The sequence below is a fragment of the Leuresthes tenuis genome, unplaced genomic scaffold, assembly GCF_036924035.1.
Source record: "Leuresthes tenuis unplaced genomic scaffold, fLeuTen1.0.hap1 SCAF_7, whole genome shotgun sequence".
NCBI classification, from domain to species: domain Eukaryota; kingdom Metazoa; phylum Chordata; class Actinopteri; order Atheriniformes; family Atherinopsidae; genus Leuresthes; species Leuresthes tenuis.
This window is the reverse complement of record NW_027325361.1, coordinates 4508124-4526967: the sequence shown is the minus strand read 5'-3', so window position 1 is coordinate 4526967 and position 18844 is coordinate 4508124. Positions and strand designations below refer to the sequence as shown.

Genomic DNA, 18844 nt, shown 5'->3' with positions numbered 1-18844 from the left:
GTAACGTAATTGGCGAGCTTCTTCATTTTCGGCCCGCCTTTGTGAATAAGCTCTTGCAGCTGCCTACAAGTCCGAAAACAGTGAGAAGGTTGTATCACAGAGTAGAGAGTCCAAGCTGAATTGTTTTCAGGAGGAAAAAGTTCCGTGTCTTGGAGTTTTTTTCTTGTTTGCAATGATATAAAGTTTCCTTATGAGTTAAGGGAGATGTAGCGACTTTTCATCCGCCCAGTGTGGTTGGTTCACGATGGACGAACCTGTTACAAGGCAAGTGGTTACCGTTAGCTAACTTAACGTGCCAGTTTAAGATTTATATTTGGGGCGTAAGAGCTGTTTTATTAGTGCTAAGAACAGAATATCCAAGCAAACGCTGGTATATGACAAGCATATTTAAATAGACACACGTTTGAGTGAAAAACTACTATCATAAATTTCCACAGAGAGTTTGAGTTGTCCCTGTCAGACGGTGCCTCGGACGACGACATGCCTTTAACGCTGCCCACAGACAGCAGCCACAGTGGGAGCATCCGAAAGGTGAGCCATCTTTAAACTCAAATATACAGACTTTTGCACACAATTTGAGGATTAAAAAGTTCTTCTATTGGCTCCTTAAAATCCATAAATAAAGCAGAAATGCTACACGAATCCTCCACATGATGAGCTGTTTGGCTTCACTTGTGGATAATTTAGTCCAATTTCTTAAAAAATAATCAAACCTGACCTCAAAGGGGGATGTTTGAACGGTCAAATACGAGATTAGTGTGGTATCTCTGTACAATTTATCCATCCATTTAATTATTTTTGGCTGACTTAGTCACAGCACATAAGCTCCTGGCAAACAAGGTGTGTCCCTCTGCTTGTTTCAAATGTATTTGCCTGAGTTTTGACAAACTGACCATGTCTTGGCCATCCCAGTACAAATAAGGTGAACAGAATTTACACTACAAAGGGAATATATTTTGATAGAAGCAGTGTCGCGATAAAGGCTTAAAAGTGTCATTCAGAGTTTTTCAAATGTAATTCTTCCACCTCAGTGTGAACTGATGCGGTGGTTCGTTAGTAAGGTTACACAAAAACTGCCGGTTGGAGCATGGGTAAAGGAGGATCTTGCTAATTTATGATCCCCTTTGGCTGAAATTGTACAGCAGTTACGACAGCGTTGCTCTTGGCAGAGGATGCATACATCGAGGGCAGTTGGGTAGATTTTATTCTCCTCCTTTTGTGTTTGGAGTACAGCATTTGAAGTGAAGCTGGAGCTGGATACTATCCACTGGATACTATACTATAGTCATGTTTGAAGAATTTTATGGATGTGTTTGGAAAGTTTAACCAGTTGTCCAGTTTTATTCTGCTGCTTCACTGAGTTTGAATCTTCAGAATCACCTGTACATTGAGCACTTTTAGACTTTACCTGCACAGTTGTTGAGCAGCCTCCATCCTCCTGCCCCCTGATGGTTGAGCAGAGGTGGGACCTCAGCCAGAAGCCTAATCCACGCAGGCACTTTGGGGATTACTTGACGTGTGCATGCTAAACAAATATCATCACAGGGTGAGAGGGAATGAGGAAGATAAAAAGGGAAAGGGTGTGTGAAAATAACAAACCCACGAAACGCATATGCAGTACAAGTTGGCTGGGAGCAGGATGGAGAAAGTGTTGACAAAATCCACGTAAGGGATAAGGAAAGGGAGTAGTTGGCAGTACATCTGTCATGCAACCGTACATGTTTACCTTGAAGCGTTACGCTGTGGTGCTTTGTATGACACAGTATTGATTTTAGTGAGTAAAGATTTAACTATCAGCTGTTGACAAAGCATTTTAGTGTTTTTGGCAAAACGCCTGTTGAAGTCAGTTTTAAGAGACCATTAAATCATCGGACAGATTCTGACTTGTTACCAGGCCCTATTAAACATACTATTTCTTTAGAGAGATGGTTGTCTTCACGCTGAAACATGGCAGCTTACTATAACACCAACAGTCAATTATGCTCCTCTCTCCAAAGCTCTCTTTTTCACATGTTTGAACACATCTATCACCCCTGGAACACTACCCTTGCCAACACTGACTTTTATTCTGAGGTAAGCCTCTCAGTAGGCTTTGTGTTTGGCTGCACTGCCAAAAGCTCCATCAGTAAAAGGTTATATTTACACTAAGTTCATCATTTAGGCTCAATTTTGGACAAAAAAAGTTGATCTAAGGATCTTTTATCAGTATTTCATACATAATTTTGTTGAGTAAACAAGAAGATATTTTACATTAACAAAAAAAAATGAATATATGAATATGGTGCAATTTAAAACCCTTTTCAGTCATGTGAGGTTTGAATGAGCAACTTGGTGCATTTCCCACACAATCAGACACACGTCTGAACCACTGCAGTCATATTTATGGACAGCAGTGGTGGGTTGATGTGGCTTCTTATCAGCTGTGAAGTGGAATCTGACAGGTCGTGTTATTAAGTAGATAAATAAAGGTGCTGCCCAAACTTTCTCCCTCTGTGGTTTTACCCACAATAAGTAACTGCAGCACCTTACTGGTTTTTACATCATCTGGGCCCAATGAACCAGAGAAAACTTCTGAAGTGTTTGATTTTTATGTTTGACACAATGGAAAGAAATGTTTTTTGTGATGCTGCAGCTTCTAAAATGACAAACATTGGTGACGGTGGAGACTTTGTCTTCAGGTCGAGTAAAGAAATCCTGTTTTTAGTGAGATAATAACAACTACATTGTTATTGTAATAGAAAAAAATTCAGCTGCTTCCATGCTATGGTGTTATATTTGACATCATTTCTAATCCCTGGCACATCAGTATGTATTGTTACGGTAATGTGACATATTGGGAGAAAACTTTTACAAGAACTTGAATGACATACATCGCTTGATGTGCTGTCCAGTCTTGCTCATATGTTAAATATTGTGTGGGTCGCTGAGCATGTTTACATGACACCAGGAAAAACTAATTATTGTGTTGGTTGAACCAAAACTGGACTTTTAAGATGCATGTAGACATGTTGTACAAAGTTGGGAGTTGAATCGCTTCTAACTGTCCTCAGTCAGCTAAACTCAAAAGGGCTGAAGTGCTTAACTAATTGATCCCATCCTAAATGTTTCTGGGTTTCACTGCCTCTGTATCTTTTGTCTGTGTGTGGAGGATTTCCAGAGTGAAAGCATCAGGTACCAGGCTTTAACCTGATGCTGACTGACTTGTAAATGCATCAACTTAATGGTTGATGCTACCCATTTTTAAGTTTGTAAAATATATTGATGTCGTCTGTCGATATTAATTAGTTCTATATCTTGTGTGACTTAGAAACCACCACTTTAGAGTCAGGGTTCTATAGTAATTAAGCAAGCTGCTGCTGGAAGTAATTATCTTTAAATTGTCTTTCTTTATTTTCCCTGCAGGGGTGCGATCCTTTTGCTCAGACTCAGCGAAGTAAACTGCAGCATCGACGAGCTCGCATCAACCAGCAGATTAACAAGGAGATGCGCATGAGAGCTGGAGCCGAGAATCTGTTCAGGTGAGCTGCCGGGACTCGTTGAAACTGTTTTTTTTCTCTATGTTGCACTGATGATAAGAGGTCAAAGTATAAATTAGAGTTGGAGTGTGGGTGGAAGAAAACCCTTTAAATGTTGGAAGGGATCAGGATTCCTTCTTTTTAAAATGGCAAAACACAGTGTTGGACTTGCTCTATGGGTGCCTTTTCCCTTTTTTTGTCACAATCTGAAATTAAATTAAATCTGAAGTCAGTCACGTGTAATAATGTTGACCAATCCTTAGTTTGAGTGCAGTGTCATTTTATGACGCACCTTTCTGGAACGTTCATGTAAAAAATACATGTTTTCTAACAAAGTCGTGAAGTTAGTTTGAAAATTAGCAAAATTATGCAATTGAGTTGCTGAACCTTTTTAAGAAAATGTTGAAAATGTATTTTGTTGTGAATGGCTTGACACATTTCTTAATTGTTCTGAATTAATTTTGGTTTCAAAGTGGATACTTTCACATAGATCAGCTCCTCCTCTCTAAGATATAGTGAGGAATGCTATTCAGGACTCTTCTGTGTTGGTAACTTGTTGGTTCTGTCACATTTGTGTTGCAGCTCGGTCATTAGAAAAGGTTACTGATCTGATCTTCTTCCCCAAATCACATGCTTTCCTGCACCATCTAGTTTTATGTAATGCAGTATGTATGCTTGGGAGGGCAATCGTTGTGTACTGTGTTCAATATTCAAGACGTTTTGCTGCTTTAACTTCCTCCGTTGGAGATCGTGGTACATTCTGTATAAGTACAGCTGAATTTACTGCACAGATGTTGTTACTTGAATGGGGAATTTTGGCAGATGAGGCTGCAGATGAGAGCGACAGTGACAGGAAGTTCACATATTATTCTAATGGATTGATTTCTCAGTGATGCGTTTAGCCCTTCAACAAAAGAAACAGAAAAATATGTGATTGTGAGAAGCTGTATTAATATACACCTAAACTTTATGGTTTTTCAAAATAAAATATGGAAATTTGGAGCATTTACAAAGCATCTTGGACCAATTAAGTTCAGTTCATATATAAAACAGCAGAGATTCAACCCTTTACTGCATTATCTGGGTGTTTTTCTGCTTTTGAAAAGCTCTCTTGTGAACAATGTTAAGAACTGGCTGTTTTATATAGACTCCACCTACACTTATGAGTTGTAAAACCACTGTTGTGAACAAAAAATAAATAAATAAAAAAGAAAAGTCCATCTGAACCCTGCACATGCACAGAAATGAGTAATTGAATTTGTTGTCATAAAAACTGATAAGCGACAAAGTCTGGAATGTAAAAGTAGGACCTGAGACGCTAACTGAGTCCTCATCTGATAACGATACGGTTACATTTGATAAATAGCATAACCAGGATAAACACACTGTCGTCATGTTGTTTACTCTCCACTTGCTGTGATACAGAGCAGTAAACCTGTTTTATTAGTATTATTACAGGAATCAACCTCAGCTTCATCATCATCTGATTTACAACTGTCTTGATCGTTTTCTTTCTTGTATCCTGCCTCTTTTTCCTCACTTCCTCTGATCACATTGTTTTGGGTCTTTTTAGCTGCATCTGCAGCAACGGCAGATATATTTTAAACTTTATTATGGTGATAGTGTGGCGTTATCTGATTGTTGGTGCATGACGCAGCACTGTAAAGGAAAAGGACTGCAGTATGTCAGCCTTCGGGTGTACATTAAAAAGCTCATTTAACATCAGAATTAGTCAGAAGCACATAGCTGTAAGGACCACACACTTTTCTAGTGTCGCTTTAAAAGTCTGATCTTTTAGTTTTTCCTGGTGACGTGTAAGCATGCTTACTGTCTGAGTTCACTGTGCATGGATATACCTATTTATACCCGTGTAAGTGTCCCCTATGAACAGGTTTATTTAAGTTTTCGTTTGTTCCTTCTTTTATTTGTCCTTGCAACCTTTCATTCTCATCCGAAACTGTGAAGAACGCTGAACAGCATTAACAGGGCTGAGAAAAAGAGCCGTACTGGCTTTGTGTCTTAAATCATCCAGCTGTCATCAACAAAGCATGCGAGAGTTTCTTAGTGACAAATCTGCAGAAAAAGTACCAAAACATCAATCTGTTCATTGTGTTTATCCAACCTCTCTCCTTTTCTGCTCTTCTTAACTCATTCTCAACATGTGGGTGTTTATTACCCACTCAGAGGCAAATTATTGTACAACCTGCATACATTTGCCATATGATTTCATTGTAGTGTGCAAAACTCCCTGAAAACACAGCTGTCGGGGTCTGTAGCTGCTCCCTTACTCATGAAGATTCAGCTGAGGAGGAGGAGAAGGAGGAGCCACTTAATTAAATCAAGGCCTTACTCTCTGCCTCCTTAGTCTTGCCGTGTCTGAATCTAATAAGATCAGCAAAGAAAGCAACAGTGTCTTCAATTTAAGAACTTCTTGCTGTGATTCCAGGATTTGTTTGGCTACAAATAATTACGATTCATAAATATCTTCAAGGATGGATGGATGTTAGCTTACAATGTATAAGCCCTAATTTATACAAAAAACACCTACAGTGATGTGTTTTTGCCTCACTAATGGTCTAAAATCCCTAATTTTGAGTTAAATCAATAAAAGTAGGCAAGAAGACATAGGTTTGGGGAGCAGTTCAGTACTTGATACGTTCTATTGAGGCTACGCTTAGTCACTTATATTGTGAATTAACTGAAATAAGGGATGTAAGCCGAGGAAACGTTAGTGAGTAATGAATCAACTTAGGTGGCTCTTGGATTGAGTCACATCAGCTCATTCAGGCTGATGTCAGACAGGCAACTGCAATGAAACAAGATGTAACTCTGAATAACTTACAGTTTTCTTTGGGTTTTTTTATGCGAAAATGTTACATACTTTTATACGACCTACCTTCTGACTAAAAATTCATCATAATTTGAAAGTGAAAACGGCAAAGCATGGTTATTTAGCAATGTTATACAAGATAAGAATTTTTGCATCTTTATTTGATAAACGCTTCAAAACAGTGAATAACTTATCAGTTGATTTAGAAGATTTAGATTTTTTTTGGGCTGTTTCAGGGTGTTTTCATAAAAGGTGATGACTCAGTGCAGGTTTAAAAACAGAAAAGAAAAGCACTCCTGCCCTTTTATTTGGACGCTTGGTCACAGAGACAAAGAGGACCCCCACACAGCCTGTCGGCCTGTAATCAGGCTTTGTGTCCACCTCCCGTCCTGTTCTCATGCAGAGATTCTCAGTGGAGTTCCAGCGAGCTCATCCCCCACTTATTTGTCTGGCAACATCAGACCCTTTTTTTTTTCCCCGGCCCTCCCCCTACCCAGTCCTCTGGAACAGTTCACACACACGTAAACTTGTAGCTTTTATTTTCACCTCACTCACTCGGAAACTGTTGTGGAATGAGAGCCGGTGTGTGGGAGGTGCTCCAGGGTTCAAGATGCTAAACACACACGAAAGAGGGTTTGTAATACATCAGGGTTCGTGATTGGCTGATGAAGACGTCATGCTGTGTGCTGCAGGGTGTGTTTTTCTGTGGGGATTCAGCAGAGGGAACAGTAAATTGTTAAATCTTTACAAAAGTATTCCAAGTTGCTTAAAAAAAAAGAAAGAAAAATGTTTCGGCTTCTCTGTTGCTTCATGAGTAAAAATAGTTGATTTTCCCTCAAAAGCTGCAGCGAGCTCTGCGTGCGTATGAAGGGGATATTTGGCAGCACAGTTAAAGCTGACTAATCAGATTGCCTTTGGCTTGATCCTAGATCTAGGTGTGTGTTTGTGCATGTGTGAGACTGGGAAAGGGAGTGACCAGTGAGGAGAGTGATAAAGGTGAACCGGATGGATTAACATTAGTTAAGGGGAGCTTCACTTGTGTTTTTCCTGCTGATTTCTCTCTTTAAGTCTATAAAGTGGAACAAAAGAGTGAAATATTTGTCTGTTGCAGCTTCTCCTTGTCCCTCCAGTAAGATTACCGTATTTTCCGCACCATAAGGCGCACCTAAAAGCCTTAAATTTTCACAAGAAGACAGTCGTACGCCATATAATTCGGTGCGCTTTATGTGTGCCCCGGATTCCAAAATCTGTCACGGATACCGCCATTTTGAATTTACCGCAGGGAGCGCCAAGCATTCATCGGGACATTAAACCCCCTCTGCATCACTCACCGCTCTCCCTTCTCGCCGCTCACCGCCACGCTCACTTTAGCCGCGCCTCTTCGCTCTCGTACATTGGAAATGGAAGGCAACTGGCCACTTCCGTCGCTCGCTTTGCGTTCGGTGTGAATCCAGGGTCAGGCGGATCCCAGCCATTCACTCTGAATGGGGCGAAGATTGTATGGAGCTCGTACTTAGCGATTTAATCGTGTCATCATTAATGCTTTTGCCCATGTGCCTGTTCTTCAGTCTGAGATGGGTGATGCAGACCGATGGGCAGTTTATAAGTGTAAAAACCACCGATGATGTTGTCCTTGACTGTCGGAGCATTTCCCGCTGACACAGGGACGTAATACATGCACTACTGTGCTGGCAGCGATAAACCAATCAGAGAACATTGGGTAATACATACGCCTTATAATCAGCTGCGCCTTATGTATGGGTTAAGTACAGAAATGGACCCCATAATTGAGGGTGCGCCTTATAATCAGGTGAGCCTTATAGTGCGCAAAATACGGTAGTTGAAAACACATACGACATGCCCAAATTACACAGCTGTCGTAGAAAGTGCTCTTTGATTCTTTGTTTTTAAAGACATTTCACCTCTCCTCCAAAATGCTTATTCAGTTTGATGGTTTGAGAAAGGAGTAAAGTACCTTAAACTGGAAAAACCATCTTTGAACAGAGGAAGCGGTCTCAGGAATAACCTACCAAACACTCCCAATGCAGGCTTGACTTTCCTCCTTTAGCACTTTTGTATCCGTTTACAAGTTGGATCTTGTGGCCAAAGCATGTTTGGTCAGGCAGGTGAGTAGCTCGCAGGTGACAAATTGGTTGTGCCTGAAAGATAAAAAAAATAAAAAAAGATGTTGTTCCTCCTTGTAATTCACACATGACAAAAAGAGGAGGCTCAGCTCTACAGCATTACTGTGTATTTACACACATCAGGTCGGTTATGGAATCAGCTCAGTAAATAGCTCACTGTCGCTCAGTGGCGAGTTCCACAATGCCGGATTGTGTGTAGGCACACTTGTGGCGCCGTCACTACCTTCTTTGGAGGTTCAGAGGCAGCAGATCAGCTTCGACCCTCCTCGCTGCCTCTGACACGAAGGTGCATCACTCCCTGCTTAAAAAGGCGTTTGTGAAAGAGGTTAAATGACCTCACAGACCCTCCAAGTGTGAACACACTTTCAGCAACTTAGAAGCAGGAAAGTCCCCGCCTACTATTTGGACCTGAGGAAACCTTTTGGATGAGAGCTGAAACGTCTTCGAACACTAAGCTATGAAGTCCGGTTGTTTTTGTTTCAAGCTCTGAGGATCACGATGACCTGCATGAATGAGAAGCTACGCGAACCGGCTCGTCTTTTGTCTCTTTTGACAGGTAACACTGAATTTATTTTTAAGAAGTTAAACTCCCTTCTACAAAAATGAATATTTTACAGGGGGTTTTGTAAAGGCATGTCCTTCTTTATTACATTTGGAGATGACCTTAAGTTTGTTATAATCACATATGTAGGTTAGACTTTCAATAAATTAACATCAAGTACTTAAGTTTAGATATTTTTTATATATTTCACTCTCCGAAACACTCATAAATCACTGCAGTTTTTACACAAAAGGTTTTGTTGAAGTCTTTTCTTTCTTCTTCATGAGACGAGTCACAACTATAAGTGCATTACCCTTCAGTTTCTTTGTGGGCCACTCTTGCATTGGCTCTCAATTTTCTAAAATGATGTGTACATGTGTATTAATCAGCAAATGACAAGTGAAAAACTTCAGAAATAGTGAAAAACAAAGCTTGTTAAAATGGGTAATCAGTGGAATAACAGTTTCAGAGAACAGATTTAAGCTATTGACATCAGTGGAGATGCCGTATATAATTATGTATGTTCCGTAAATGCTCAAATTTAGTCATGTGTCATACTTCAGTGGGGGGATTTTAAAGGTAGAGGTGGGTGCTGTCAGGCAGCCTGCCAGGTCAGACATGAGTGACTTGTGCTGTGGATTTATGCTGCCAGCATGGATTAAAATACAGAGAAAAGTGGTTTTCACAGAAGGATTATACAAATAAGGCCTTTTGATCAGTGTTGGATAATTGTTCGTGTACATCTTCAGCTCTTCTACAAACTGCATATTTTTGCACATATTTTCATTGTCATTGTGATAGATCATGTCACCCTGTCTGAGCTTTGCCTACATCTCTGAGCCTGTGAGATCTGAAGGTTGCATCATTACGGGGATTTCCTCGAGCTCTTCCAAACCAGCGTGTAGCATCAGTCGCCATAGCAGCCCAGTGATGCCTCAGACTTCCTGGAACAGCAGCATGAGCTGGCTTTGCTCAGCACTCAGTCCCTCCCTCTTTGTTTGAAGGAGGGTTGGGACGTTTTGCACTGATTAGACAGTGGATGCAGGCTTTGCATAAATGAAAGCCAAACTTGTGTTCAGTGCACTTCACATTGAATTTATAGTGAGGGAAAGACTTAAATCCTTTGTGACCTCTGTCTCTGAATGATGGAAGCTAGGTTTTTAGTATGGAAATGTTACACATTCATGTGCATTGTTAAATTAAAAGTAGCCAGATCTTCACATATGAAACTAATCATGAAGTATTGATATTTCTAATACTTTCTTAGAAGCTAAACAAAATGATACAAAGAACATTCTTTTTTTTTTAATTTACTGTAGTTAAGCACATGAACTGTCTTTGGAAGATGTTTGTATGTTGACTTGGAGTAAAGTTAGAACAACTCTCCTTGCATCAACCTTGAAGTTGTAGTTTGATATAGTCTGTGATGTAAGCCAAATGAAGGAGGATTTCACATTAGGCTGTGATTTAGAAGTTCAAACATCCCTTTGAATGGAGAGAAACTTTGTGGGAAAAGAACCTATTCATATTGAAAAACATGAACTCCATGCATCACACCTTTAGACATACTTTGCCTTGTGATCCCAGTAGATGATGTTCTCATAACCTCTCATTAAGTTAAGCTAACAGTATGTTAGCTAAGTTGCTACGAGAATAAAGAACTACTGAGCAACGCAACCAAATCATCTGAGAATAGGTGGGTAGGTGTAAATGGTGTGGTAGCAAATAAAAACAAGGCTTTGACTTTGTAGAAAAGCGGCTGTCTTACATCTTCACAACACAACTGAGGACTTGTCCACGTGGTAGACAATCAAGGGAGAATCACTCCTGTTTGCACTCAGATGGAACAAGGTGCTCTGCACATGATCCAAAGTTCCATCTTTTTGTAAAAAACACTGCAAAATGTAAGTACATGCTGATATAGTCGAATTCCCAGTAAAGCTGCTCTCATTGACTCATTTTTTTGTTTAATTTATGTTTATGTATTTAGCAGACGCTTTTATCCAAAGCGACTTACAAATGAAGACACTGAGACTATGGGCTGATCACTAATCAGCCCATAAAAGTTGACTATAACATTTCCAGACCGTCGCTCTGCTCTAATAAAATCCGGATTTTATAACGTCAGCATCATCTGCCAAAATCACCATTCAAGTAACTAACGGACAACGTTCGTGCAGTGAATTCAGCTGTACTTATATGTACCATGATCTCCAACAGAGAAAGTTTGAAGCAGAAGTCTTCTTTAACGTCACAGTGTCGTTTAAAACGATTAGTCCTGTGTATGTCTGCTGGGACAAGAGCAGTGGCCCAACTAAGGCTATGTTCACACTGTGGGTCTTAATGCTCAATTCTGATTTTTTTTTGCTGAGATCCGATTTCTTTTTTTGTGTTTGTTCACGTTATAAATGAAATGCGGCTCCAGTGTGAACAGTCTACGGCCCTGAAGTGACCCGCACTCTCAGTGCGCTGCGTTTACGCGAGTAACGTCATCAATTCGGAAGTTGTTGTGCAGTCGGAGTCGACAAAATTCTAAGAGTTTTAATTAAGCCCAAAACTTTCTTTCCACTGACTCCATGAAGGGTGTCTTTAATGCTTGTTTACATCATCTTTCCACGTCCGTCTCACTTCAATTACGTAAAAGTCGTATGAAATGTGACGTTGACCGTTCAGACGAGGTCTCTTTAAAGTACATCAGATATGTATCTAGGACCACATGAAAATGGGCCTGTGCTGCCATAAAAACATCAAATATGGGTCACAAATAGGCAGAAACTTTGGATTTGGGTCACTTTGGCTGCAGTGTGAACGTAGCCTGGTTGAACTTTAACCAAAACTCAACTGTGCACGTAACCATGCTGACTGCAGAAGCTCAGCAATGAGGCAAAGTTTATAGGCAGAGATAAGCAGAAAAAAGGCCTGTTCGGAAATTAGGATGTAACTTTTGTAATTCATCTGTGTGGAATTCTGTTCTGCAGGGCGACAACGAACAACAAAGTGAAGGAGACGGTGGCTCTGGAGCTCAGCTTCGTCAACTCCAACCTGCAGCTGCTCAAAGAAGAGCTGGAAGAGCTGAACAGCAACATGGAGGTCTACCAGACGGACAGGTAGCCCTGAGACGCATACTAAACAGAGTGTGTGTGTGTGTGTCCCACATTCTAGACCACACTCATTTGACTAATGAGAATTATAATTGGTGAAAACAAGCATCGGTTTTATTTTGTGTTCATGCTGCGCTCTGGATGTTTGTCCTGGTTCTAGAACTTTATTTGTCTCTCAAAATTTAATTTTAAGTTTAGATTCAGGTTTCAATCAAAGTTACAGTTAAGGGCTTTTTATTTAGTTAGTTAAGGGTCCCCACAAGTGTAGAGATGCAGACAAAGAGCCTGTTACCAGCACACGGTCATGGACAGGATAAATCCCCTGATTAGAGTGTCATTAATGACCCTTGCGTGCAGCATGCATGTTTGTGGTAATTGTGAATGGTGGGAGTAAATGGGGGGTGGGCCTTAAGGGTTAATACTTGGCATTAACTTTGCTCATTAGCAGGATGTGCCTGCAGGGATTTAGGACGAGCAGATGGCAGTACTGGTTTGTCTGTGTTTGAACATGCAGCTGATAACACTCACTGCTCCTGTTTATGCCTTTTCACAGTGAAGCTGTCAATGTTCCCATGATTCCACTCGGTTTAAAAGAAACCAAAGAGGTAGACTTCACTGTTTCCATCCAGGTGAGGACTGTATTCAAATACACAAAGTTTACACTCTTTGCTGTGTTCGTGTAGTGCAGCGAATGAGCCCAATACAATGTAAGAGATGTCACATAGGTCGAGATTGTGTGGCGACATCAGGTCTGTTGTCAGTTAAGTACAAGACAGATTTCTTATGCACCTGTTCCCCTTTGTAGGACTTCATCTGTGAGCACTACGGAGAGGACAGCTCTCTTTATGACAAGGAAATCAAAGAGCTTATGGAGCTCCGACAGGTTGATAAGTGCACCCACACAATTTCATACAAAACAGACCTCATTCTGATTCCCAATTAGATCTGTCTTTATGTGACTGACTGTAAAAAACAATGTGTTTCCTCCTACAACAGGTGAAAGAAAATGACCTTAATGTCACCTTGAAGTCGTGTAATCATGCGTATCTTTTGGTTACCAGGCCATGCGCACGCCCAGTCGGAGCCAGGCTGGGCTGGAGCTGCTGATGGAATACTACAACCAGCTGTACTATCTGGACCAGCGCTTCTTCTCTGCTCACAAGAACCTGGGCGTTCATTTCCACTGGTACGACACGCACACGACTCCTTTTAAAACCTGCAATCCCCTCAAAAAGCAGAACACAGCATCTGTATTTGGTGAACATTGAGTCATTTCCTCTCATGTCTGTTTTGTGATACGTGAAGAAAAAAGAAATCCAACAGAAATGTGAGAATATTGAATGAACATGCTTTTAAAATTAGCTGCTATTCTTTGTAGTGATCAGGCTGCGGCTGGTTTGGCCAACTTTAGGTACTTTTCCCCCTAATTCTTATTTGTAAAGGAAGAATATTAAATTTGAATAAAAGATTAAGATTGAATTTGAGCTAATAAAAACCAAATGTTGCTTATTCATTCACCTCCCCCGTCTCAACAAATTTGGCTGAGCTGCATTACTCTGTTATCCCTGGTATTACTTCAGGATCACTGCTGAGGCTTTGGAAACTTTCCATTTGCCTTTCGAAATGTAACTTACTCTCTCCAGACAAACACAGTCCAATAGTTCCTTTACGAACACGAGTGTCCACATTACTCCAGATATGTGGATTTCATCTCTGCTTACTCGTGTCACAGGTACGACTCCCTGACAGGCGTCCCATCATCTCAGCGGGCACTGGCCTTCGAGAAGGGAAGCGTGCTGTTCAACATCGGAGCTCTGTACACGCAGATCGGAGCACGGCAGGACCGCTCTGCAATAGCTGGCATCGACACAGCTATCGACGCCTTTCAGCGAGCTGCAGGTGCTCACGTAGCACACTGATACACACGCCTAAATCATCACTCTCGCTCTGGTCATTTACTTAGTGAAACTCCAAATATAAAGAAGCTACATCAGTTTTAACATTTTACCACCATTTCATTTGTTTTAGTCATTTTTTAAAGTCCGAGCATAATCGCATCCTTCTGTGTGTTTAGGTGCATTTAATTACCTTAAAGAGAACTTTTCTAACGCTCCGAGCCTCGACATGAGCGCTCCATCTCTCAGCATGCTGGTCCGGCTTATGGTCGCTCAGGTGCAGGAGTGTGTATTTGAGCGCTTCACACTCTCCACACAGGCCACCCACTTCACCTCTCAACTCCGCCTGGCACAAGAAGCAGCACGGGTCAGTGAACGTGGCGCGTCTGTTTGAGTCGTCACTGTCGCCGCGTTGTCATACACGCTCTGTGTGCTCTGTAGGTGTCGGACGTTTACTTGCTGGTGCAGCAGACCATGACACAGCCTCTGATGAAAGATTATGTGCCATTTTCATGGGCGTCCATGGTTCAGGTCAAATCCGAACACTTCCGTGCGCTGTCGCACTACTATGCTGCTGTTGCACTCTGTGACCACATGTGTGAGTAAAATGTTTAAAGAAATAACAGTTTAAATATTAGTGTTCCTGTTTTGTGTAGTTAGAAATGATTATTCATGAATAAACAGGACGGAAGTCCTCAGCTGAAAACAGTGTCTGTATGCAGAGTTAAAGGCTGACTGTCCCTTAACTTTATTTTTAAAGATGCTTCAGACGTACGTTTTCTATGTGAGGCTCAGAGCTATTTCATTGGAGATATTTTGGATGGATCTTTTTCAAAGATTTTAGTGTTGGAGCCTATAAAACCTCAAAAATAGTTTACAGTTTGATTTAACATTAATAGCTGTAGTAATTCTAACTGAAGACATACAGAAAACCCAGTTTTGCTACACAGCCTTTACTTTGTTAGGTTGTTTTAATTTATTTTGCAAACTGATGTGCTATTAGTTAACACTAAACTGACCAATGTAATATAATAACACAAGAATAAGACTTAAGTTTTATATCACAGCAGTTGAACTAAATCTGTTGTAAATATAGGAGGGCACTGCAGGTAACAGGTGAATATCAGGTGTGATATCTTTAAAATAAAACTTTTTCATAATAAAGTACCCTTTTTTATGGTCTAATTTTAATGTTTCATCTGGAAAACTGTTGAAATTTAGGCTCATTTCAGTCTCATGCTGCACTCAGTGATTACCCTGATCAGTTAGTGACCAACACGTGTTGATTCTCTCTTTCCCACTAGTGTCTGCTGAGGAGGAAGATTGTGAAGAAGAAGCAGAGAAAGCCTTCCTTTTGTTCTACGTCAACGTTCCAGCAGGGCAACCTCTCAGCCAAATTTTACAAGACCCGGAAAAAAGACGAAAGCTTGGTGAGTTCAAGCACATCGAGAAGATGCTTCCAGCAGAGTGACATCACTGTGACAATTTCCTTTGTTCAAACCTGAGATCATTTAAACAAAAAAAAGTGGGAAAATGTTCGCATTTCCAAAGTTTGGACTTAGTTTGCATTCATTCAAGTAATCTCTGTGTATCTTAAGGTAAAGCCCACCTTCGGCGTGCAGTGATCAGACATGAGGAGGCCATGCGTGTCCACGGTTTGTGTAAGATTCTGAGGAAGATGGACATCCTGCAAGATGTGCTTTCTCTCACACACAAACGCTCCTTGGATAAATACTCAGAGCTGGACCGAGAGGATGACTTTGATGAAACCGTAGAGGCTCCAGAGATACAGTGTAAGAACATCTACGGTGTTCCTATAGATTATTACATTTCAACTATGACCGTATTGCAGTAAGTGACTGTGTGTTCGTCTGTTGGCAGCTCACACACAGCAGAAATCAGACATCACTCCACCAAACTTCTCGACAGTCCAAGTGACTGATATCTTCCAAAGACTGGTGAGCCCCACAGGGAGGAAATGCACACTGAATACACTCATTTGTTAATGAGACCCACAGTGTGCATGTTATTGTCTGTGATGCAGGGGCCCCTTTCAGTGTTCTGTGCGAGGGCTCGCTGGGGCCCAGTGCGTGTAATCTGCCTGCAGAAGAGGGAAGGTGGACTGGGTCTCACACTCAGAGGAGACTCCCCTGTCCTGGTGGCTGGTGTGGTGCCTGGAGGCTGTGCAGAGGTGAGGCAAACTGCAGAAAGATAAAGAAAGCACTCCAGCTTCTTTCAGTTTTAGAAAATTCATCCAGCTCCTATCACAGCTGCCACGAGATTCTGTCAGGTCATTTAAAAATGCACGACTCGACCAAAATATGATGACAAATCATCTTTGATGTGGATTTTCTGGCCTTCTTAATGTCGTTCAGGAGGCAGGACTTAGGGAAGGAGACTACATCGTAGCAGTAGATGGTCAGGACTATAAGTGGGCCAAACATGGTGAGGTGGTCCAAATGCTGAAGGGCTGCAGCGACAGAGGGGTGGAGATCAGCGTGGTCACATTACACTCACATGACACACAGGTAAGTGTGTGGGTGTGGGTAGGGGGGGTTTGGCATGCCAGTGGCTGCATTTTGGATGGATATGTACCTACCCGTGTGCGCTTTCGCAGGTGGAGAGAAAAGCCATGCTGTCCAGCTGCGCCGATAAAGAAAACAATCGGCAGCGCCTGCTGGGTGCAGCTAAAGGCCAGAGCTCCGCCTCCTTGTTGACCTGGAACAGGAAGAAGAAGAGGGAAGGTGCCAAGAAACTGGGAAGCACTTTCAGTTTGTCATTTGGAAGCATCCGAGACGCTGAGGCCATGTACTGAGACATGCCGGCAGAGGAAGCACTCAGGGATTCAGCAGTGGAGCATCAGGACCAACGTGTGGCACAAACCTCGCATGTTGGTGGAGCTGAGAAAGAAAATGGAAAACCCTCCGAAGAAATGATCAGTGCATAAAAATGTTGAGTCTGGCTCAACAAAAGTGTCTGACCTAATGGGTCAAATATGTGGAAGCACACATACCAGACAGAAGACTGACATCATGTGTTAGGTGGGCGGAGCTTACTGATGCTGAACGTTTTTAGTGTTGAACATACACTATAGGTAACGATCACCTTAAACTTCCGTTCTATAAAACTTGAAGCCCAACTATCAGAAGTGGGCTCTGCCATTTTTCCACAGTACCAACCGGTGGCTGAAGAAGTGTTGTTTTAATGCTCTGCTCCCGGTTCACCTGCACAGAATCTGGCCCACTTCAGAGACATCACAGCGTTTGGAGGAACCGTCGTTGACGTCCATCTTTACACACAATCTGTGGATTTTATACAATGCTTCCTCAGGAGAACAAACTACAGTGTGCTGCTTTGAAGTCTAAAATGTGTGTTCAGACAAAACTGAAGGCAAACGTAAGAGTCCAGTCCAAACCCTGGAGTGAGTTGGCAGCATATGTTGAACTTCAGCCAGAGTTCTTTAAGTCATGAAGGAGGTTTCCTCCGAAATCAACACGATAACTTGATAACATATAACCTATTCTGGAGGAGGTCGCGTTCAGTTTTGGACTTAAATGGGCTGAAAATAAGCTGCATTTCACCAGTTCATTAACGATATTCACAGTGAAACTAACTCTATGTCATGTTGCCATGGGAACCTATGTGCATTCAGTTGGAGAAGTGTTTGGTCCCGAGTTGCTGTCGGATCAGTTCTTCACAGCTATTACGGCAGCTTGTAGAACACGGATTAGAAACTGATCAGTGTCACGGTGTCGATCAAAGACAACAGAATTCTTTCAGAGGGTGACTTCAGTTGCAAATGGACATAACGAGGGATTTCCTGTTGCCTTATTTGTTGCTTTATGTGCAGAAGAAACAGTCAAATCGCCAGACAATGTGAGGCTGAAGAAGAAGCCCCGTCATCTATGATCGGAGCTTTAGGTTTTTATCTCAAAGAAAGCCTGGATACACTGAACACTCCTGACTGTCAGTTTCGTACAAGCTCCGCCCCTTTTTGTCTGAACACATCTGGACTGGACTCCTGGTTATTTTTATTTTTATTTTGGGGCCACTTGTGTTTAACTTAAAAGAACTTGGAGACACGGACAGTCTATTCAACAAAAACTGTGAGCAGTCATTTTAAGACCAGTACTAACTAGTGATTTAGTTAAATCAGGACCAACTAGTACGTCTCTGAGCATGTGAATGTTGAGAACTTGAAACGTTTTTGTTTGGATTCAAATGATAATTCTAATCTAAAGTCAGGTTTAACAGAAGGTGCAGGAAGGTGTGCGGCAGGATGAGACGAGAACATTTCAATCGGTTCAGCGTCTCACCCAGGTGTCATGTGACCTGAAACCTGTTGACACTACATAGAATTAGTCTTTATTTTTTACACTTCTGGAGAAGAATCTTTCACTCACAGTCCGCTGTTGTGGTTTACGCTGAGTAGTAGCGACAAAAGGTCACCCCCCCCAGACAGCTCCAGTGTCTGAACATCACAGTGGGATAAATATGACTTAGATTCAGCCTTTTCAGTTTGAACACGGGCGCAGCGAAAAAAGAAACTGTACTGCGAGATGAAGATCGGAGAGGTGTAGCTGCCTGTCATCGTTAGTAATGGAGGAGCTCCACCTTCTGGCGGAGGAAGCTGTTGCAGGGAAACGCGTTTAGTGTGCACGGGAGAGCAGAAGCGATCCGGGGGGGGTTGCTGTGTTGATTTGAGGATTGCTTGTATCTGAACAAATCCACAATAGCAATGAGCAAGTGGAGAGCTAGAATGAAGCAGCGACTCTTACCAGAGCCTCCACACATTCCTCCTCACCTGCTGATCCTCTG

At 41.7% G+C, this 18844-nt stretch overlaps 1 protein-coding gene across 1 annotated transcript; it reads left to right on the top strand.

Moving 5' to 3' along the window:
- The first annotated feature begins 276 nt into the window (after positions 1-276).
- rhpn1 (rhophilin, Rho GTPase binding protein 1) lies at positions 277-18844 on the top strand. The gene is given in 15 exon segments (XM_072388958.1): positions 277-531; positions 3403-3518; positions 12009-12137; positions 12685-12760; positions 12937-13014; positions 13193-13317; positions 13864-14030; positions 14206-14393; positions 14468-14624; positions 15331-15456; positions 15625-15819; positions 15908-15984; positions 16071-16217; positions 16402-16627; positions 16630-18844. Coding segments are annotated over 15 exon segments (2070 nt in total). The 5' UTR covers positions 277-480; the 3' UTR covers positions 16842-18844.